Source organism: Schistocerca nitens, chromosome 3 (genome assembly GCF_023898315.1).
Source record: "Schistocerca nitens isolate TAMUIC-IGC-003100 chromosome 3, iqSchNite1.1, whole genome shotgun sequence".
In the NCBI taxonomy this organism is placed as follows: Eukaryota; Metazoa; Arthropoda; class Insecta; order Orthoptera; family Acrididae; genus Schistocerca; species Schistocerca nitens.
In genome coordinates, this window is record NC_064616.1 from 192,882,332 (window position 1) to 192,907,412 (window position 25,081).

Genomic DNA, 25,081 nt, shown 5'->3' on the forward strand with positions numbered 1-25,081 from the left:
CCAAATATTGATCAGGTTTACTGCAGACACCAACAAAAAATGTTGACAGTGAGTCAATTTATCCCACTACAGTACTGTTACAGATAGGAAGTGTAGTCTTAAAGAATGTAGTGTTGAAATATACACACTACTTTCTTTTAAGCATTAAAAATATACGTCAAAAAGAATCAGTTGCAAAATATCAGTTTTATTTCTTTCCTCAGATTGCTGAAACAGAAGTAGTCAATGAAGTCGCTACAATATGTCACATACACCGTTGACAAGTAGAAATCATATATTACATATGGCCAAAAATTGAGGCCACATTTTAAAGCAGCTAGTTATTAACATTCCACACACTATTCATCATTTTCATGGTTGCAGTGAAGAGTGATTTGAAATAAATGTTTTATTTTTGATAAGGCTTCAGCAACAAACCGTCATCAGAAATGAACTGAGTGTTGGGTGTCTCCGGGAAGTGTGAGAGTGGAGCTCATGTTGAGATCATACATATATATATCTTGCCACATAACAATGGTGAGCCTAAGCACTTTCTCATACACTGCCGTTCACTATGAAAAAAGGTAATCTGAGAAACTGAGGAAAGGCAGTGAGTATCAAAACTTTCTACAGTAAATTGTTGATGACACAAAACGTAAGTGCCACACTGCAATGCACTCACGGAGATACGAGTCCATGAGATACATATGTGTCATCAGAGGTATAGTAATAGTGCCTGCAGCATTTGTCAACTATGATTAATGATTACCAAAAAGCAATGTGCTGTTTGAAACCATTAGCAAAGAAGACTAACATCTGATTATAATATCTGGTTATGGCATAGTCTGTTACTCTGAAGTGGTGTGATAATTTTTGAAGGTTGTCACATTTGTGTGAACACATTTATTTTTTAAGGGTGTCACACATTTGTGTAAACATATTTGCAAGTAACAATTGCCTCAGGTTATTACAATGGTATACTGATTATAGAAGACAAGGAGAAAGGGCAGCAACCAACAAATAAAGGTCATACCTGTATCCCTGGATTAAAGAATCAGCTGCCCATTTGAGAAAAGCAATTTAGGGAAACCATAAAATACTACATCAATTGCGCCAGATAAGAATTTGAACATTATTCCTTTGAAACAGGTCTATTAAGTATATCATAAAAAATATGTAATATCAAGTGAATCTAATCTTAACATTCTTGAAATCTGTCTCAACAAGGGAGACAGTGGAAATATTGTGAAAAAGAATCATGTAGTGCATGAAATTCACAAGAGTAGCTACCAGGGTTAATACTATTAGTGTTATGTCCCTCCAGAATAAGTAACAAGAAGGCCTGCATGGTACAAATAAAGGTGTAACTGTTAACACCCTAGAATACATCACCAGTCTAAATATTAAATAAAAATAAAAAAAAGATAAACAAAGGATTTTAATTCATGTTCTTAAGAGAACTATGAATTGTCATTGGTACAAATGTAATCGAAACTCACCTGTAATTGTAGCTAGTAAACCAATGATGAAGATGGTTGGAAACCACATTGTCATCTTGGAATAAGCTAAATCCAGCTGGTGTAGAGAAGAAACGAATAAATAAGAGAAGCCCTCTGTCTCCCAAATGCAGCAATGAAGGCCGATGAGAAATAAGTGCCTCTAAATACACCTGGAGACAAGAAGAGAAAATGTATCTGTAATAAAACAATTAATAGCTACAAATAATATTATTTTATACCCCAATTCTTAGTTGCGTACAAACAGATCAACATGACTTAACAACAAATAAAATAATCTGATAAAATATGGGGAAAATGAAACCTACATCATAATCAGAAAGTAAATCACTTAAAACATAACTCTCACAAGAAACATGAACAGAAATAAAAGTCAGCACAAAAAATAAAAAGTACATTAAGGGGGACATAGTGAGCTATTAATAATCTTTGTTAATGTTCATATACTTAGAAGCTGTTATGAAAACAAGTGTTAACATAAAAGTCATCTCTAAAACTGGCAATGTGTCAGGAAATGATCAAGTAGATTCTAATGAGAATGTTCAGCAGTAAAATGTGTCTTAAACTATGTTCTTTTTGGGATGTTTGCCCAATACCATACACCTAACACAAACTATCAGAAATATTAAATTAGTTCAATTTGAGAAGAAATAATGAAGTCATGGATGTAGGTTTTCGAAAAAAATATTGCTTGGAGTTCACATCTCTTGCGGTACTTCCATAAAAACATTGCACTTTTGAAACTGCCTACCCAATATAGTATGACAATTTATATGAAATAGAGAACGTGGAAAGAAATGGAAGGGATGGGTGGAATTTTATGATTTCCTGCAGCACAGCGCACTGTGGTAAAGCAATGTCGAAAGGTGAAAATTTGTGCCAGACCAAGACTTGAACCCAGATTTACTGCTTCTCATGAACAGTTGCTTTAACCACTTCAGCCATCCGGGTTCCTGTCTGACTCGAATTTCTAACTTAGTGCACATTGCAATGCAGCATCCCTCGTCCATTAACACTTACTCACAAATTATTAGTTCCTGTACGAGTTCAGATGATATTAGTGCATCAGCACATGAAACAAACGTCAAGGAGCTGTGACGCTATTACACCACTTAAATACGTAGTATGAGAATTATTGGTGATTATTGCTTTCAACTGCATAACAATATGACGTGTAATATGCCCAACAAAAAACTAAGTGTACTCTGTCAAAATGTGGTATAAACTAAAATGTCACAACAGTTTGGTGTGTCACCCAGTCAGTCCAAAAGACCATGCTGCATAAAGAGATGGAGCAAGGTGTCCGAGACAAAATGGTAGGTACACTACGTGATCAGAAGTATTCGGACACCTCGCTGAAAATGATTTACAAGTTCGTGGTGCCCTTCATCAGTAATGCTGGAATTCAATACGGTGTTGGCCCATCCTTAGCCTTGATGACAGCTTCCACTCTCGCAGGCATACGTTCAATCAGGTGCTGGAAGGTTTCTTGGCATATGGCAGTCCACTTTTCGCAATGTTCTGCACTGAGGAGAGGTATCGATGTCGGTCGGTGAGGCCTGGCACGAAGTTGGCATTCCAAAACATCCCAAAGGTGCTCTATATGATTCAGGTCAGGACTCTGTGCAGGCCAGTCCATTATAGGGATGTTATTGTCATGTAACCACTCCACCATAGGCCGTGCATTATTAACAGGTTGTCGATCGTGTTGAAAGATGCAATCGCCATACCCCAATTGCTCTTCCACAGTAGGAAGCAAGAAGGTGCTTAAAACATCAATGTAGGCCCTGTGCTGTGATAGTGCCATGCAAAACAACAAGGGGTGCAAGCCCCCTCTATGAAAAACATGACCACAGCATAACACCACTGCCTCAAAATTTTACTGTTGGCACTACACACTCTGGCAGATGACACTCACTGGGAATTCGCCATACCCACACCCTGCCATCGGATCACCACATTGTGTGTCGTGATTCATCACTCAACACAGTGTTTTTCCACTGTTCAATTGTCCAAAGTTTACGCTCCTTACCCCAAGTGGGGCATCGTTTGGCGTTTACCAGTGTGATGTGTGGCTTACGAGCAGCCGCTCAACCATGAAATCCAAGTTTTCTCACCTCCCGACTAACTGTCATAGTACTTGCAGTGGATCCTAATGCAGTTTGGAATTCCTCTGTGATGGTCTGGATAGATGTCTGCCTATTACACATTACGACCCTCTTCAACTGCCAGCGATCTCTGTCAGTCAACAGACTAGGTCGGCCTGTAAGCTTTTGTGCTGTACATGTCCCTTCACGTTTCCACTTCCCCAACACATCGGAAACAGTGGACTTAGGGATGTTTAGGAGAGTGGAAATCTCACGTACAGATATATGACACAAGTGACACTAATCACCAGACCATGTTCGAAGTCCATGAGTTCCGCGGAGCACCCAATTCTGCTCTTTCATGATGTCTAATGACTGCTGAGGTCGCTGATATGGAGTACCTGGCAGTAGGTGGCAGCACAATGCACCTAATATGAAAACTGTATGTTTTTTGGGGTGTCCGGATACTTTTGACCACATAGTGTAGGTAGGTAAGTAGGTTGGTGGTTGGGGGCAGGTTAAGTGACTAAACAGTGAGGTCATAAATCCATCAGTCAAGAGATAGTTCATCTGGAGTTTGTGACATCAGCCAGATTTTGTACATGAATGTAAATATGTAAGATTTTATACTTTCTTGTATTTTGCTAAGTACTACATCATGAATGTGAAAAATGGCCTTCCAAGCAATACAGATTTCAGAGACGGGAAATAATTTAAAGAGAATTAAAAGTATATAGGTCAGTATATGCAGGTCAGAGAGCAGATGAGGGATACCACAATGTTCATCTGTGGTGAGAGAAACTTCACCCACATCCAAACCCCTCTCCCCTCCCCTCTCCTCCCCTCCAAACCAATTAAGGGCTCAGCCCACCCTATCCATAGTTTTATAGTGGCCAGTGTAAATGGCAGTAGCACTTTGATAATTCTGTAAAACAGGGGAACAGATGCCAAAGAGTCATGAGGCTGGCTGAAAATCTAGCTCTTTGAAATAAATCAGTCCTAATTCGTTGACTGGTTGGTTGGAGGACTAAACAGTGTGGCTATCACACCGTCAGCCAAGAGACGGTTCACCTGGAGTTAGTGACAGCAGTCAGAAATTTGATCGAGCTATGAAAGTATGTAGCAGTGGTAAAATAGAGGCCTTGAAAGCAATACGGATGCTAGAGATGAGAAATAATTTAAGGAGAAGTAAAAGTATATGGATCAGGACAGCACATAGATCACAGTGAATGAGGGGTTTCCCAGGGCCCATTGGTTGCAAGAGATACCCCACCCATAACTGGTTGCCCTGCCAACACAATTAAGCACCGAGACAGTAACAGACAAAAGAATGTCTTCTAGCCAGGAGTTTCCTCATAGTAAAAGAGAGAAGCCTAAAAATGTAATGGATATTAGTTGAACTGACAACAATAAAAGAATGTGAAAGAAATAACAGGTCAGTAGGAGGGTGGGGCCATGTAAATGTCCCCTGGATCTCTGCAAGTGACAGGGGCCGTCCCTCCCACAACTGTCCCACCCACGATCTGCTATAGTCAAAGTATTAATGAGGTCAATAACACCCAATGCTCAGTGGAGTGCAACCCCCAAAATGAAACATATGACGCAACAAAAGTAAGGGGCTACCTGCATCTAAAAGCAGTAAAAATGGAGTAAAAGAGAGATGACCAAGGCAGCTGGCACAGGAGCTGGGTCAGTGGTCATCCAGACCCAGCACGTGACAGGATAAGCCCCAACTGCAACCAAACTGCCCATTACGAAAATAGTTTAAAATGTTGTATCTGAGAACAAGATCCACTTTCATGGAGAAAAAAAAAGACCAGGTTCAACAATCCGTGAGTGATCCACCAATTGTAGAGGCAAATGATCGAGAAGAATATGCTAAACAAGGAGAGATAGCAGGAGGGTTCATTCCGCCAGGATATCAGCTACTGTCTGTAACACCCCACAACCACCACGTGAGGTGGTTTACCACCTAAAAGAAAATTATTGGTTGCAGTAGTATGACTGATGTGGAGGCAACAGCAGTGGATTTCTACCAGAAGGAATGGTCCTAATTCATGTTTCAGGTACTAGGGAGAGCAGCAGATGGGAGGAGTGGACAATGCGGGTAAACGCAGGGAGAACATTCTATGGAGTTGAGAGGCCAGTCACAAGGTGCATTCCAACTGGTAATCCTACCCAAGGGAGAGTTTCAAGGGATTGACGCCAACTGTATAAAAAAAGGATTTGATACATTGGATGATTAGGAAATTGTTGTATGGTGATTGTGTAAGTGGGCAAGAGTTGGTACTGTTGGAATCGGAGAGGTAAGATCCTTGCTTTGGCAAGGAGATGCTACAGAACTAGTTCAGGTGATACAAGTTGCCAGTCTTTCTCCACAATGATGTAATGTGTCCAATTTCAAAGCCAAAGCTGCCACTGAGGCATAAACATAGCAAATACAGCCCAGTTGTGAGAAAAGGGCACAGTAAAAATGGAGTAGAGTAGTGTAATACTCACCCAAGAGGTGTGTGAAAGGAAGCACAGAACACTCAACTTTTACATGCAGCTAGTCTTTAGTTGACAAATATGGGGAGGCCATATAAGCTTTTCATTCTTGGAAGAATCCCAAAAATTTGGACTATGCAACAATGCCCATGTGCTGGGCATTCAAGTAGAGTTCTGGATCAGGATGAAACATGGTAAAATGACAGAAAAGCTTGACTTGCATTTTCACAGGAGGGAACTGGAAGCCATGAGAAAGGGTCAAAATGGAGGCCCTTTGAATGGCTCCTTGGAGAGGGCATTCAGCCAAGATTACAGACTGCGAGCTATACCATTTGCAAAACTCGACGACACACAGTGCGAGTGTGAGGTCACTGCCCCATTAATGGCGATGAGGAAGAGTGTATCAAACAGCATGGAGCCCTGAGGGACACCGTTCTCCTGGACCTGCGGAGAGCTGAGCGATGTACCAACACTTACCTGAAACAATCAGTAGGTTAAAAACTAATAACAAAAATCTTTAGAGTGTCTCAAAAGCCCCAGTCAAGGTAGGTAAGTAAAATATGATGGTGCACAGCAATGTTGTATGCCTTATATGGGTAAAAAAAGATTGCAATGAGATGTTTGCATTTAAAAAAATGGAAATCACATTTACAGGGGGACAAAAAGCTCCAGGATTCGAAAACCTGGCATAATCGTCAGGTTTCCATCTTTCCAATCAGTTTATGAAGCATGTTGGTGAAGCGAATCAGTCGGTAGTTGTCACTGGATGTTGGGTTTTTGCCTGGTTTAAGGAGTGGGGTGATGATATCACAGCACTGAAAAGGGAAAACACCTTCCAGCTAAATAAGTCTTAAGGCTTAGACTAGATGGTTTCTGAGTATCACAAATGTTGTATCATAACATTATGAACTGAATCAGAGAGTGAGGCCATTCATGTGATGAGTCAAAAGCCTGAAGCATTCCTGATCAATGAAAGGTTTATTATATACTTTACATGGTGGAAGGGTAAAGGATAGGGTGTATCTCCCAATTGTTTTTTACGTGTTCTACGGGTAGCCACTAAAAAGAGGAAGCTGACACTGTTGCAAAGGGGTCACAAGAGGTTCAGTAAGAAACAAAGCATCGGGAGAAATACTGCCAGAAGGAGGAGACCCGAACAGTTACTGATCTTTGGCAGCCCAGTAGATTACAAAACGTAGCCCACACATGGAATGAAGAGGCATACATTCCAAAGAAGGAGACATACTGCTCCCAACATTCCTTCATACTGTGTTTGATTAGATAGTAAGCTTTTCCAGAGAGCCATTTAAAAGTGATGAGGGTTGACTGTGAACAATGTCACCAAGACTGGGGTAAAGTGATCGTAACGTTGATAAACAAAAAGATGCCATGAGTGGCAGCAAAGTGGATAAGAGTAATGTCAGTGATGGGAGACAGATCAAGACCGAAAAGAAACTGGTTAATCAGAAGGCTCCTACCAGACAACATGCTACTTCCCCACATGGGGTGGTGCACAGTGAAATCCCCAAGTAAGAGTAAAGGAGGTTTGGATTGAAGTGGTCATTTCAAGGTAAGTAAGTGCCCTGCATGGGGGTAAATAAACATCACAAATGGTGATTGCTGGGGTCATTCGCACCTGCACTGTTACTGCTTCCACTACAGCACAGAGAGGAATCCACTCACTGATTATATCTGTGCAAACCAATGAACAGACCCTTCCAGATGCTCTCTCAGGTCCAGTAAGGTTTTAACAGAGTGCACTGTAACCTCAAAGAGTTGAAGAACAGTCATCAGTGAAATGTGTTTCTTTGAGAGGAACATGTGATCACAGAACAAAAGGAAGTCCAATGATTTAGTTCTAGAAGATGACAGCAACGTTCACTGCAGTTCCATTAGATTACAATGTTAAGGGCATCATGGTTAGTCTTGAAGGTACCAAGGGGACATTGCAGGATCGATGTCTGCCACCACTAGTGATGGTGGAACAACATCAACAAACATAGGTCAGACAGGGTGGCAGGATCTGGTGCCTCCAGAGTCACTGGAGTAGCGTTCTCCTGTGATTTCTTCTTTTTCTCTTTCACTTCTTTAAATGATCAGGACTCTTACGAGGGCTCATCCACTGTGGGTGTGTGAACTGAAGAGTATCAGATAGTCCAGGGACCCACAGTCCACAGTTCCTTCAGCCACTGCCTGGTGTCATGTTTTTGAAGTGTAGTTCTGGGACAGAGTTCCTGAAAGAGAGTCCTGTCATTGGTAGACTGGTAGACATAATCAAAGATATTCAGTTCCGAGATTTTGCATTCCTTAATTAAGGTATTGCACTATGGGGAACATGGAGGGCAGCTGATAGCTCACATTGTAAGCACTAGTGACCAATCCCAGTCTCCACGAATCAGGTCGATGTACGCCGCAGAAGTCATATGTCCAAAACACTGACATTTAAAGTACCACATCAAGGGTGAGAACTACAGCTTCACATCACAGTGGTTAACCATAACTCTAACCTTCCCAGGAAGCAAATCCCCCTTAAAAGCAAGGATGAATGCTCCATTATCAACACTGTTGCCTGGCAGGCCTCGATGTATGCAGCATAACAAATGGCCCCCTCATTTCTCCAACTGTTCACATAGTTCTTCATAAGTTTGCAGCATTAAATCCTGGTGAAAAATTAAACCCTGATCATGTTTAAGCTCTTATGGAGTGTTATGGTAACAGGCATGGTTCAAATGGTTCAAATGGCTCCGAGCACTATGGGACTTAACATCTATGGTCATCAGTCCCCTAGAACTTAGAACTACTTAAACCTAACTAACCTAAGGACAGCACACAACACCCAGCCATCACGAGGCAGAGAAAATCCCTGACCCCGCCGGGAATCGAACCCGGGAACCCGGGCGTGGGAAGCGAGAACGCTACCGCACGACCACGAGATGCGGGCAAACAGGCATGTCACCATGTTTTTTTTTTTACAAGAGAGTAGCACATGTGACTGGGTATTATTCCCCATTTTATTTAAGACTTAACCATTTTGTAATTTACAAAGGCAAGATATTTCTCCAGAGAGAAGGAACCTTCCATCTGTCCATGAGCAAACCAGCTTCGTGGCTACAGGCTGTTAGCTTAGGTCTATTCACAACACACATCTGCCATGATGCTGCCCAGCCACAGCAATGGCCACCTGGTTCAATAGCCATTGCTTGGAGTCCTGTTGCCCCAAATGGACAGGCAGCTACTTATTAGCATACACAAGGAGGTAACAGCCCAGGTATCAATAGTGCCTTCCTGCGTTGTAAGGGGCTACGACAAGGTACTTATTAGCATACACAAGGAGGTAATGGCTACCATGCTGAGTATTGTGCAAAATTTCCTGTATGACACACACCTTTCTTCAAAATTTTGATAAGGTTGAGGACAAATCCAGATGCAATATGAATTTGGGTGCACTCAGCATCTGTGATGACTTGCAAATGATAGAGCACAGCAATGAGTCACCCTTTTTTGCAGGTTTTATTTGGCACAGTTCTTTCAAGATTGCTCAGTAGTCTTGAAACAACTGTGACAGACACCCGAACAACAGGGGACTGACATGCATTGATACTATGAAATAACGCACTGATAATGGCTAGACACTAGCCGAAATCTAGATTTGTCAAACAAAACCTGTGAAGAAGTATGACTAACTGCTGTGTCCTATCATTTGTAAGACTGAAAATAAGTTAAGCCAAAATAGGTGGTTTAAAATATGGAAACAACACAGGGAAAATCCATAACTTAAGTTCCACAAGCAAGCTACGTTGTCAGAATGGAATTCGTCCAACAGACTAAGTCTGAGAAAAGATATAATCAGAGTGTAAGACTGCAGCACAGGAAAGGAAGATGTAGTGCAATGGCTTTGGGCTCCACATTCCCCACATATGTGCTCCCAAAAGAATTGTGAGCCCTCTGGGGCTGTGACACAAAGGATCAATACCACAATTATCTTCTGGGTTTCACTGATCACTGCTCATTGTTCAATCACACCTCTAGTCACCCATCCTGGTATCAGGAAGGGGTCTGCATAAGGACTGAGATGATGGCCTGCATAGGAATGGTGCACCCTTTCCCAGTGAGTACCCCACAGTTTTATTCGATATAAGTGTTCCAGATTTGAATAAACCCTAGTAACTAGCAAATGACATGTTCTTCCGATGGTTTTGTGGTAGGAAAAGAAAGTAATGACTGTTGTGGTCAATTACAGCCCTGCTTCCATTTGCTAAAGAGGTTTGAGAGCATCAAGGAATTTAGTGCATGTTAGGTTATTATTTCTCAATAATCCTTCCTCTCTTCCAGCATCCTCAGGATCACATAACTGCAAATACTAAATATGTTGGTGTAATAAACCCTGAAGATAACAATGATGAAACAGCTAAGAGCTACCTCATACCTTGACCTTATGTACATAGCGTGCCAAAGAAATAATGTTTTCCCCCAGGAATATTTTCAGGAAAGTGTCAAACAGGTTATCATTTGACCCACTAGACTGTGCTGAACACTCAGATGCTTCAATCATGTTGATAATTCAGCCATTGCATCCACAGCTGCCATTAAAGTAACATTGTGCAAGTAGTGACAGTCAAACAAGTCACCATGGATCAAAGAGCCGTGACAAAATTTTAATGCAAATCAGGAAAAACAGCATCAGAATTTTATGAAGACATGCAACATGTTTATGAGGATGAGTGCCTTAGTGGTGCACAAGTGCTCCACAGACTTTTTTATATTTCCAAAAATTAAATGAAATTTACAAGGGAAATGTTTCAGTGACACTGAGGACATCCAATGTGCTGTGACTGACAGACTGAAGGAAGTACACAGTCAGGACTTCCAGCATTTTTTCAACAACACAACTGATCAATGTAAACATTGTGTGGAGGTGCAAGGGGATTGTTTTGAATCTATGTAACAAGGAAAGTGAAACAAAGTTCTTAGCTTGGATGTAAAGCTAGTTGTCTCATTACTTATTTGGCACTCTGTGTACACACTTTTAAAATTTTGGTGCTTACCAGAAAATTAAAATAAAAAATTTAAAACTAGATACTGAGTGCATTCTTTCCTGAACTTTGTTAATTCCAATCAATTTCAACAAAGTTTCTTGGACAAATTCCATAAGGATTCATAGCTTGAGGATGATTATTAAAAGTCTTCCAGGATGAGAAATTAGTAATGTGTGCATCTGTGAGGGGGAGGCAAGAAACTTACTTGTTACATCATTAAAAGTTACCATGAAGTAATTCAGCATACAGGGTGGTTATAATTAAATTTTCACTACTTGAGAAGGCTCCCACGAAAAACAAGTGATCGTAGGACAACGAAACTTTGTGGAAACATTTGTAAGAACACACAGAAGAGAAATAATGAATTAACTATTAAAGAAATACATTTTGATTTCAACATGTGAGGGTGACATTTATTAATAGTATACCATGTTTACATTCCAGGTTACAAACAATGCTCAATGTGACAATCATCTGCATCCACAACAGCCTGGAACTACACTAGAGATTCCATTTCACAATTGTTCACAGCACTTTTCGAACAGTGGACCATGGAATGTTCAGATGTCACGACACAGCTCATGCACTGCTTGAAAACTGAACTCTGTCCAGCATTCTTAGCCATGGCAACAGTAACTTCTTCAATAACTACTGGCGCAACTAGCCATTGGCCTCTCCCAGGAGCAATTCCCTAACCAACAGTTAATTTAAACTTCCAAATCATGTTATTCATCCCTAGTGAAGAAAGAGGACCTCTTCGTATACCTTTAAGGTGTTAATACTCGAAGTTAAGTCGCATATTACTCAGAGCCATTTGAACCATTTGTTAATACCCATCAAGAGCAGCAGCACTATTGCTGTTGTTTTGATATAAAAGCTTTACAAATAAAGCCCCACTCACCTTGTATAGACCCATGTTGACTGTCTGCAACTGTAATGCCCACAGATGGTTGTGTTTCAACACTACGTTGCTGTGCCAGTACCAGCCCCTATCAACATCTCATGAAATAACACTACTAACAATGCATATCCTGCAGCACATGGTCTGAAGATTATTCCTATAAAGTTGTGCATCCATAAGGTAAATAGTTTTCTGTCTACACTGGCTGAAGTAGTGAAAGTTTAATTATAGCCACCCTGTATTTTCAATTGGAAAGCATGGTGGGTTGTAGGAATTTTTACTAAATGTACCACATTTGAAAGTTATTTCAATTGTCTGAGCATTGTGTGGTAGTGTGCAGACTTTTCAGTAGGTAGAATAATGGTGACTTGTCAAAACATACAATTTTCCTTCTCACAAATAGAAACACTCTCTCAAAACTGCTGAATGCTCTTTCTACTCAGAAGGCACAGGAGAGCGATGCAGGTGAGTGCTTGTGAAAGAAGTGGTTGACAACGAAGTGTTGCCATGTGTGCAGTAATTATGATATAGTTCTAAACTTCACTGATTCTGTCCAGAATTGGATCATTGAATATGGAAGCAAATCATCTTACGACGTAAATACATATGAAATGTCAACTACTCCACCATCAAATTTAATCTTTGTTGTGCATTGATGCATCGTGCACATTTCATTTAAACTTTGAGAATGAATTTAATACGAGAATATCCTAATCTGGAGAGTAAATTTGGTTATGCAAATATTTAGTAATACTGGATTTTTATATGCAACATAATGAACAGGTGTAATAATTTATATAGGTTCTCATAATTATCTGAACATAATTACAGTGTAACTGAAACAATCTATAGAAAAAAAAGAAAACAAAAAATCCTTTATTGTAACTGAAATGGAAAATCAATAAACAATATACTTATACACAAGTTATAAAGGAAAGTAGATACCTCCTCTTCAACAGCCTCCATGAGAACAGAAACTGCAGCAAGGCACACACTCCTAGATGTATCCTGTAACTGTGCGACAAGCATCTCTACACCCCACTTGTGAAAATCAGTAACTTTAGCTCTCAGAAAAACAGTCATCATTTGAGTTGCATAGAGGCGAAGTGATTCTGACGTGCTTGTAAGAACTCTTCTCAAAATTGTCCTGAAATTGAAAAATAAAAATATTACAGAAGTTTTCATCAGCAAGAGCAGGGACAGGGACAAACAAATATACACTAATGGATGTAGCAATGAAGTAAGATACATAACTGTGCACACTAGAAAAAGATATTAGGTATGTGTATAGCTAACTTATAATTACACTGTTGTGCAGAATGATTCATTGTAAGGCCCTTCACTTTTTGTTTCATTTTTACATTAGTACTTGTTGGGTTGGCAGAAGATCCAACACCGTGTTACTAGAGGAGGCCGAAATGCACGCGTTTTAGCTCACGCAGGCTGGCGTGAAGAGGGAAGAACTATACTGACGTGAGGTCTGGAACATGACAAGGAATTAGAATTCAGAAAGCGGACGTAGCTAGTTGATACTTAACTTTAATCCATTTATGATGAACGTCGCTCTTGACGGTACATGAGTCACAATATTATCTGTTAGTAACTGAATATGGCGCCTTGCTAGGTCGTAGTAAATGACGTAGATGTCGTCTCGGCAAATGAGAGCGTATGTAGACAGTGAACCATCGCTAGCAAAGTCGGCTGCACAACTGGGGTGAGTGCTAGGGAGTCTCTCTAGACTAGACCTGCCGTGTGGTGGCGCTCGGTCTGCAATCACTGATAGTGGCGACACGCGGGTCTGACGTATACTAACGGACCGCGGCCGATTTAAAGGCTACCACCTAGCAAGTGTGGTGTCTGGCGGTGACACCACAGTACTAGTTTCAAACAAAACAGCTCCACTTCAAATGGTTACTGACTCAGGGTCACTCATTCAAACATCTGATCATCATACTAACTACTACAAATAAAAGTGATATAATTTAGCCATTAAATAAAGATGTCAGTATTCACGTTACCAACAGCAATAAACATATATTCATAGCTGAGGAATCTAGAAATGTATTCAAAATAAAATATACTACACATCTAAGGGTATGTAACTTTTTTTTTTATTTTTCTTGGTGAGAAATAAAATTCTCTTAGTCCCATTTTGAGTTACATTGCATCTCCATTTATGTCTTATTCATTTTTTAGATTTCAATCTACCAGGAATACAGCTGAATGTGTTCAGGAACTACGATAGGTAGTGTAAGACAGTCCTGAATTAAACTGTGCATGACATCCCGGCTTTGACGTTATGACCAAGAGAAATTTTCTGCCATACCAATGAAGTTTTTATTAAAAAATACCATTAATGTGGGCTCAGTCAACAAGTTACATGCAATAATACAAATAGGAGACTAACTCACAGAAAATAATCCATTACCACTATCACCAGTACATAAGGACACACAAATTTAACCTGTCAAATGATCAGGAATTCACACTGATACAAACTAAATTGGGATGAGTATGTCAGATGGTATCACTGTCTCATATGATATCTGTAAACTGACATGTAGTTAATAGACAATATCTATGAACATGATAATAGCATTTTATTTTGAGGGCCAACTTCGGTGTTACTTTATGGCCAATTTTGGTGTTATTTTCAGTTGGGTTATCTTTCAAGTTCCAGTATGTTCTCTAGTTTGTCTTATTTAAGTGTTTTTAACATTCCCTTTATTATGCTGCTGATCCATCAAAACTTCACCATACTGTGAAAACAGTCACTCTGAGTGTGTATTTGAATATGGAAGCCAAACTCCATTCAGTACAACAGTAGGCATATGGCTATGACCACATTTTCTGCTGTTATGAAAATTGGTTTTCCTGTAAATAATGAAGGATTTGTGTCCCCTCAGGTATCTACCTTGCAGAGACATACTATTCCAGTTATACATAACAGCATCTTTGCCACATCATCATCAATAGAATTCTTCATTATCATCCTAGAGTTGAGAGACAGACTTGTATGGATATGTGGCCATAAGAGTTGGCAGCCTAGTTTGAAGGAGCAACCTAAGGCATTTCCATGTTGTCTTCAAATCTCGATGACGTATTTGTCTTTTTATGTTTTGCAAAGACTGCTGGTTTCATCACCAAAAATTCCATATTCCACAATAATGAATTCATCTTCAAGGCATTTTAACTTGAAACAGAAGTAACAGTTTTATCCACATATTTCCTAACAATTTTGCACAAAAACACTTGTCAAAAACTAGGTGTTTTGGATATGTCTTTAATGTGGTGCATGAGTTTAAAAAAGTGGGCAATTTAACTCCATAAGGATGAAAACCAACATGGTGCCTCCTCGGTTTGCTATGATCAATCTATCACACCACACGATGTGATGTCATGCAAATGTGTTTCTAGCAGTACAGGAGAACATCAGGTCGCTGGTTCAAACCAGATCATCAGCAATTGTTATTTCATATTTATCACTTCTGGAAGGTTCTTCAAATATCTATGTTTGTAATATTTGTATATGTGTAATATTCGATGGTTGTATAAATACTAGGATTCTGGAATATTCACTGTTTGTATAAATAACTACACTCTCCATCCAGGTAAATTCTGTTCTGGTTGCATGTTGTTATCAGTAATAAATGTGTTTTCAGTTCTAAGTGTCGTACATAACTGCCTTCATATATGGACTACACTGTGCTTTAGAATGTGACATTGTCTGACGGAGACCCCAGGTGCTTCAAAGTGTCTACATCACCGTGGCTGCAGTTAGGCAATGTAAAAGCCATCACTCGCATGTACAAGAATCAGAATACAAGCAGCAAATAATTTTAAGATATATACTGTGTATTCAGGAAATAGATGGAGTCAAAATCAGCAGTATGTCTGCTTCACATCAGGCATCAATCAGTATTTCCCACAGATGCTGGTCAAGACCAAAGGAAATGGCTGAAAGGATTCAAAAAAGTTGCCAAATACAAAAAGTGGAATGACATTTGGCAAATGTTTACTTTTACTTGAACAGTGCAGCCCTGAAATGGTTTGAGAACAAAAAAGAGAAGTCAAATAGCTGGGACAAATTCCAGGCCAAACTGAAGAAAGCATATGGTGACAACCAACAGCAAGTCTGCTTAGCAGAATAACAATGGAAGAACAGGACCCAATGCCATGGCGAAATTACATAGCCATAGATACAAATGTTTTGGCCCTCTCCACCACTGTGAACCCGAATGCCACAAGCTGACAAAATATCAATTTTGAGAAAGGAGTTGCAGAATACATGTACCAAGTTCTTTTAGCAAAGGATTTAATAGAAACAAAAGAATTCAGCAAGTGGTGTTAGTGCATCGAGCAAATGCAACAGAAACAAGTTGCACGAAAGAGATATTATCGACTCCCGAATGTGGTCCCTACAGCGGTTGTCGAAGACGGCCATGAGCTCACCTCTCCTATACACCAGACAGTAAGAGAATAGATACAGCAGTATGTGGCAGTCATAAATGTTGGCCTGAGTACACAAGATATAGCAGCCCTGAATATCAACCCCATGCGTCAGGAAGTCAGAGAGAATGTTGAATTATAGGTATATCAATCTTTGGCACCAATTTCCACCTCCACTCAAACATACGCTGAAGGATGGAATGGGCCAGCTTGGCCTTAGGCTGCTGCTGTCAAACAACAACCCAGATCCAACCAACTCCTCCCCCAAGTAAAATGTCCAGCAGAAGAATAGGCATTTGGAGGACAGAGGACAACACACCTGTCTGTTTTCACTGTGGACGCCCTCGACACGTGCACTACTGCAGAGAAAGAAGATGAGTGTCCAACAACTATTATGCCACAAGATGTCAACAGTCATAACAATCCTATTCACACGTGACAACTGCTGACAATTATAGTCGACCTGTTGGCTGAAGCTCATTGCTGTGCTGTGGGTCAGGTCACTCACCAACATGCCATAGCTGTTCCCTGTTGGCAGCCGAATTCAGGAAAACTAAGAGAGGTCAACACAGATGAAAATCCTCCATACACAATAGTCACCAAGATGACAGGAAATATCATCAATGACCAACTTGTCTGAGCACTAGTTGACTTAGGGGCTTCATTTTCTGTAATTCCAGATGTTTATTGGTGTCAGCTAATGAAGACTTATGTTCCATGTTATGAAAGCAATTGTACTGAAGGTCACAAATGGCAAATATGTCAGCTGACAGGAACATGTATTGCAAAAATACCTATCTATGACAGAACAAAATCCTTTGAATTTGTTGTTTCACCAGAATGTAGTCATGATGTTACTCTCAAATGGAACTTCTTGCAGGCATCACAAGCAGTCATACACTGTGCAAGATCAGAGCTCCATGTTGATGAAGGTATTCCAACAAGCACACATAACAAAGATTGCTCTCGGCAGTTGTTTGCTACCGAAGAGATTGTTGCCCCACCATCATCAATGAGGTGAGTTCCAGCTGTCAACTGACAAGCACAGTTAAACTGTGAAGCTTTAGTCGATTGTAAAACAGCTATTCATTCTCCAAAAATAAATCTAAGCGTCACCGATGATCATAAGCATTGCAGAGTGGTCAAGGAAAACTTTGGATCACGACTCATCCCTAAAGGTATGTGCAGAGGGAGCCAAACCAGTCCTGGAAGGTCAGCTTAGTGCTAGCGACAAAGAAACGTGCTCTGCTACCATTACAGGTAACATGGGGGTGGGGGTGTTAGCTACCATCAAACTACTGACAGGATCTGGCCTGACTGAGGAACAGTGCCAGCAACAAATAGCCATTCTGCTTCATAGCAGAGGTTGAAAATACTGCTTCAGTTGTAAATTACATCATTTTCACACGACTGGTTTCAGACTGTTATGTTATAAGCCCTTCCTCAGGTGTCATAGCTGTCCTGTGGTCCCCGAGCTCCGCATGTACCAAGCGCTGTGTGCTGTTCTGCACTCACAGGCAGCACACCGCACCTGGTATTCGCAGCACTTGGGGACCACAGCACTGCTATGAAACCTGAGGAAGGGCTTATAACAGTCCGAAACCAGTTGTGTGTTCTTCCAACAGGACTGTTTGTCATTCTGCTTCAACTTTCAGATTCTTTCAAATCCAAAGAGGAGAAAAGGCAGACCAAGGGACCCTCTATAAAACACCAATTTGTGTTGACTATAAACAAAAGAGATGTCTACCCATGGCCGCACATTGATGACACTCTGGACTGCTTGAAATGAGCACCGTATTTCTCAACTACGGACATGGAGAGAGGCTACTGGCAAATTGATGCTGATGTGGCTAACCAACAGAAAATGCCTTTACAACTCTTGACAGTTTTTATGCCATTTGGACTACGTAACTCTCTAGTCACCTTCAGATGGATGATGGACAACCTGCTCCAACATCCTAAATGGACAATATGTGTTTGCAATCTGGATGACATCATTTTTTCGAAGACATTTGAAGAACATCTAAGCTGACTTAAGACTGTGTTGAAGTGTGTTCAGACTGCAGGTCTCCACCTAAATGTGAAAAGTTGCTAATCCCCGCCCAAGAAATAAAAATCTTGGGGAATCTAGTGAATGGAAATGGAATCCATCCCAATCCAAAGAAAATAAGAACATAAGAACAGTCACAGATATCCTGAATCCTTGGCAGTTCCTGATGTGAGAAGTTTTCTTGGAATGTACTTTACTACCAGCAATTCATAAAGGACATCTGTATCAAGGCACATCACTTGCAAGAACTATTGTAGGGAGATGGCAAATTTTCTTAGAATGATGCACAAGAAAGATCTTTCTTTGAGGAGGTGGTCTACATCATCTCCAGATCTGGCATTATGCAACAAGAAGGCCACAGCACAACTTCACACCAACACTAGTGGTTTCGGGATAGGGGCAGTTCTAGTACAAATTCAGGAAAATGTTTGAAGGTGATACGTTATGCTTCCAGCATGATCTCCAAGTCACAGAAAAACTACTTTACAGCTGAGAGAGAGAGAGAGAGAGAGAGAGAGAGAGAGAGAGAGAGAGAGAGAGCAGGGGGTGGGGGCGGGACTGGAGGGGGGGGGAGGAGGAGGAGGAGGAGGAGGAGGAGGAGGAGGAGGAGGAGGAGGTCGCCTTGCAGTTGTTTGGGCCATCAAGTTCAAGCCATATTTATTTGACAAACAATTCAGTGTTTTGAGAGATCACCATTTTCTATGCTGACTGACTAGCCTGAAAGATCTGTTAGGTTGAGTGGCAAGGTGGTCACTCGGGCTTCAAGACTACTTCGTCGCAATGGTATACAAAATGGATACAGACAAACGGACACTGACTGCATTAAAACGGATCCTTCAGCAGAACACAGCAACATGGAGAAACTCTCAATCATCGTTGCATTAAATGACACTGTGCAGAACAGTGGGAAGATCCAGCACTGCTGAAAACAATAGAAACATTGAAGAGTGAGGAACATTGTATATTAGGAACTCTGACCCAGTGGGGAGGAAATAGTTACTTGTCACCGCAGCTCCTCTGCAGCCAACAATCCTGAAGTATTGCCATGATGCTCTAACATCTGGTCACCTGAGGTTCATGAATTCTCATAACCAGTTCAGATGTAGGTAACACAAGCCAAGTCTCTACTGATCCATTAGAGACACTGTCAGCCACTGTAAGGAATGCCAATGACAGAAGCCTGCGCCACTATTACCTCCGGGGCATCTGGTAACAATCCCGTCTGCAGAAGAATCTGAACTGAACTAAAATTGATCTCTTGGGGAGTTCCCAAAGTAAACAAATGTGAATTGACTGATAATAGTCTGAACTGACTACTTCAATCGCTATGCTGACACTGCAGCTCAGAAAATTGCAAAATTCCTTATAGAAGACATTATTTTGAAGCACTGTGCATACCTTGTGATGATCTCTCATTGTGGAAAAGTTGTCCAGTTGAGACTAGTATCAGAGGTAATAACACATCGTGACACCATCGACAAGATGACAGCTGCCTATCATCCACAGACAAACTGCCTCACAGAACGTTTTAATGTGAAGTTGCTATCAATGTACATTAATACTGAATGTAAAAATTGGAAGGAGATACTGACCATATTGACATTCGCATACAATGCTGCACAGCAAGACAATAGATTACATGACACTCTTTCTTCTTCTTCATAGCCACGAGGTCAAAAAGACAACTGATACACAGCTCCCATTTCAACCAGACGATACTTATTAGTACTACGTGGAACATCTCACCACCGCACCATACAAGTAAGGCAGCTGGCTCACATACAGACCCTGGACGCTCAGGAGAAATAATGTCAAGCACCAGCCCATGAGATACAGCCCGGGAACTCGGTATGAATTTTTACGCCTCTACAATAAACGGAACTATTGGAAAAATTTCTAATGCACTGCATTCGGCCATATCATATCCTTCACCACTTGTTGGACATCAAAGTCGAGGCCTCTTCATCAGGACACAAGCATGGAGATGTCATCCATGTTCTCCATATGAAGCCCTACCACAGTTCAGAAGTGCAGATTGATGGTGGGAGATTCAAGGAAACTTAAGACTCACTTGATGGTCATGTAGCTTTGCCAGGAGGGCTACCTTTGATGCTCATCATAGTGAAGAGGATGTAACAACAAGACCAGAATGTGAGTATCTACCAGCATCACCATACAGAAGACCACTGACAAGATCGAGATCCAGGCTTCTGCTGTTGCCCCAATGAAAATTTGTCAAATAGTGGGCCACTGTTTCTCCAGGAGAGGGAGCAATGCAACTTTCCTTGAAAGTTGGTATTACACAGGTTTTTAATAGGGTCAGAATTGGAAGTTTTTTAGGGCTACTTACAAGTCACCATTTGCCTTTCAAACTGTTAAAAATATTCCATACCCCCAGGTCTAACACCCCCACCCCTTCCTACAAACAATGGTATGGGTGCCCTTGGTATACTGTAGGGTTAGCACTGCTGGGTGGCATGCTGCAGGTCACCAGTTCAAACAAAACCACCTGCAATTATTTGTTATTCCATATTTACCATTAGTGTAAGGTTTTAGAAATATTTTATGTTTGAGTAATGTTTATATATCTGGAATATTCGATTACCGCATAAACAGCTACACTCTTCATCCAGGAGATCAGTCAGTTCTTTTCTGCCTATATGTTGGAGTCAGTAATAAACTTGTTTTCAATTCAAAATATAGTACTTCACCTATGATCATGTCTCTGCATTTGGACTTGACTGTGGTTTCAAAGTGACAATATTTTTTTGCATACTACAGAAACCTGCACTTTAACTGAAGCAATGCATTAATGACTTCTCCAAAATGTGTTGCCCTTGATAGAATTTGTTGTGCAAAAGAGCTAGGAAATTTGCAGTTGACAGAAAGAAGTGTTGCTGGAATTGAGTTCAAGGGAAGCAGGATATTTCTGCCTCATGTCACTTCTATGGCATCAGTTCTTTACATGGGAAGTGAACTATCATTTTACAGTGACATGCCAAACTCAGCCTTAAGAAAAAGTTCAAGATACAATTCCAAAATTAAGCTACATAACTTTCAGTTACCAACAGTAATTTTTACATGAGAATAAGGAAAATGCAAACTTTTGTGACATTTTGTGAAAATTGCTAATGATGCATTTTTTGTTGCATTGTACTTCACATGAAACTTTCATGTCCCTAACAATGCCTTATGATAACATAGTTTGGACAGTTACAGCCACAGATTTGGTACTGACTTACATAATCAGGACACACTTGCCATATCAAATAACTAAATATACGTGCCTAAGCATCTCCAAATGGAGAAAAGTCATAATATCTGTACTAGACTCAGAACACTAACAGCTGTCCATCTCCACCTGAATCTCTCCTTACACTGACGAACAGCTGCAGAATACGTCGCTTGTAAACAGTCTGCCAGCAAAGTTTGATATCCCATCGTTTTGGCTAGCAGTAAATGAAAAATAATATTGTGAGTCCCACAAAACTTTATTATATTGCTATATTCCACTCAGATAACCCAATTTTTAATGTATCTACAATAAAAGTTTGGCAGTCAGTTCCTTTTATATTATAACAGTGAATACCAGAAAAAATAATGTCAATCTATCATGACCAGTCTTCATGTGTATTGCACAGTACATTACGTACAATATTCCAGTTTAATTGTTTCTCACAGCTGTTATCTGCCACTAAGTGGCATAAGGAAACAACTGAAATTGACAAAATATGACCAAAGATGATAATTCTAAAGTTTACAACATATTTACCTGGGTATACCATCGAGACTGTAGTCCAAACCAGATACAACAAGCTTTATGTAACATTCATGATTGGTGTTTCCGACAAGATTCAGCAACCTAAAAAAGAAAAAGCAACTACATAATTTAACAATGACTGATTTTTTTAACAATGAAGTATGGTTAGATATTCTATGCTATATTTGTTTATGAAATAGGCTATAATAGGATCCACAGTTATGAAAAGATAGTAGTGCACAAAATAACATCATTACATTAATATTGTTCTGTATCTACTTACAGTAAAAAGATACACCCATAATGAACACTGGTGCAGCATAATTTGGCATTTTGTGTTAAATATTTCTCATATGGTGGTGATGTTTGGTTTGCCATCACCAGGGCCCGTAAAAAGCTCCAATTTTTACACAGTCCAGTCTAGCCACAGTCACAAATGATGATGATGACAACACAAACACCCAGTCCCCGGGCAGAGAAAATCCCAACCCAGCTGGGAATCGAACCCAGGACCCTGTGATCCAGAGGCAGGAATGCCAGCCACTAGACCATGAGCTGCAGACTATTTCACATATGTTTTATATCACAAGCGTTGTTAGTGATTAACTGGTTCACTGTTCTGGGATACTCTTCAACAACTGTCAAGAAAATCTGACACATAATTTCAATGACTCCAAAAACTATATTTGATAGCATTAATTTTGTCAATTTAGAGCAGCAAGGATTTCAAGAACAAAGAGGACTACAAAGTCTGATATATTTTCCCCAGAAATGTTAAGCTGCTGTTCTCACATCATCACCAACACAAGAATGTCACCCTCCTCCTGTCCTCATATCAATTTCTCATGTCATCTTGTTTTCCACAATTAATGTAATGCTAACATGCATAACCTGTCTCATTATGTGATCTTCCATCTCTCTCTGTATCCTGATCTTGTTCACTGTTGGCTCTGTGAACTGTGGTTATCTTCTCTCTTGCCATTTATCTCTAACACAATATACCACAATAGCATATTCCTGATATTTGGGCTGGTCAATGTTAATCCTACTGTATAATATTTCCGTGAAAAATATAATATTATTTACCTTATTAGTTAAAGGAAAATGTACACATACTAACTTAAATTTTCTCTACATTTAATCCTAATGCAAGACCAGATAAGCCTTACCATGTACCAGTTTTAAATTCATAAATATTTTATAGTTTAAACATTAATTGTGTTATCAGAGTCAAAAAGAGTACTGGGCTTTTTAATGTTTTGTTATCTGACTATTAAATTGGTGAATTCAAGGGTTCCCAATGTATGACAATTTCGAACTGTTCATTGGTGTTCTGCATCATTCACATCTGGAATATTTTAGCAAGGTAACTTTTTGCCCTTCTCAGATAATCACAACTTAGTGTGTTCATACGGATGCTGGCTTACAGATATGCTGCCTCCTGCTGTAGCGTATAAGTCTTCCACTCTGTTATGGCTTTGATGGTGAAGTAAGGGGGAAAGTGCATCATCAAGACCAATCCTTAATTTGCTACTATCACTGGCACAATGTGTGGGCCACTATTGACAGAAAAAGGAGAAGTCACGGTACATTTCAAGTTCTTCAGCTGGTGCAACACGAACAGATCTTGCCCCAGCCTGGTGTGTTTTGAACATGGTCAAACCAGAATCCTATGCTTTACATATTAGGAAAACATTGTCTTATTTATAGATGCACCATGAACTTCCATTTTTCATGGATGTTTTTAAGACACAGCTGCAGAATATGTTGGCGTGTTGTAACAGATTGGTGCCTTCATACCTCATGTTGAGTCCTGTGGAGAGAATGTGTTCTGCAATTGCTGACATCAGTGGTGGTTGGTTGTTCAGTGGTACCTATGCTCTGTGCATCTTTCCTATATTATATACATCCTCTGGCTTACGCAAATTTTCTCATGCTTGCAAAGAATGATGTACATTCCTGGTTTTCAAAGTTCAAGGTCATCCTTACAGAATCCAACAAGGCCTTCATCCCAGGTAATGGACATAACATATACATGACCTTGTGTTCCTGAATATTTGCCCAACTTTTCCTGATATGTTGTAGTAGACGCCAGGAGGAAGCAGATACATATAGCTAGCAGCCAAAGGAAGAGTGTCATCTAGTTTGTCTGAGACTGGGTACAAGACAAATTGTCGAAAGCTGAATAATAATACCTGTGAGAACATTCAAAGCCAGTTAAAAAAGACTACTAGATTATTTAACATACTTGAGTAATAGGATGACCTGTATAAATTTGTCATTTTCAGTTAGAATATATTGTATTCGGACAAAACAAAAAAGAAAACTGGATTTGCTTCTAAAATTAAACATAACTGTTCATTTCAACGGATGTTTTGATTGTGTATTCTAAACACTTTTCAATTTAAGTTTGTTTCTCAGAATAATATGGAATGGGATACACTTTTAAATACTCTCAATGTGATTCTTTCATTTTTCCGTTGAAATTTTCTTGTTTTACAAAATTTTTCTTCTAAGTGCTTTAAAGTGCCTGCAAAGCATTGCTAATAAAATAATTGGATGATTGTTAAGGATAGTGGAAGTGCTAGTAAATTAAGAACCACATTACTTGTGTGATCATTTGATCCTGTAAAAACTGTTTGTCACTGATTTGAACATTTTAATCTCAACAAAAATCACAAGACTTTTTGTCACCTATCTTTTGATGTTACTACTTGGGTGCTAATGACTATAATGTTGAATGATTTTGTGTGTGTGTGTGTGTGTGTGTGTGTGTGTGTGTGTGTGTAGAAGCAATATACACAACAGATATGAC

At 40.0% G+C, this 25,081-nt stretch overlaps 1 protein-coding gene across 1 annotated transcript in view; it reads right to left on the reverse strand.

Moving 5' to 3' along the window:
• The window catches only part of LOC126248137 (rapamycin-insensitive companion of mTOR), a 275,241-nt gene that overhangs the window by 109,042 nt on the left and 141,118 nt on the right, over positions 1–25,081 (reverse strand). The window contains exons 14-16 of the mRNA XM_049948829.1: positions 22,279–22,368; positions 12,953–13,154; positions 1,479–1,648 (exon numbers count right to left, since the gene is read on the reverse strand). Coding sequence (XP_049804786.1) covers positions 1,479–1,648; positions 12,953–13,154; positions 22,279–22,368 — 462 coding nt within the window. The remainder of the gene's footprint in view (positions 1–1,478; positions 1,649–12,952; positions 13,155–22,278; positions 22,369–25,081) is intronic.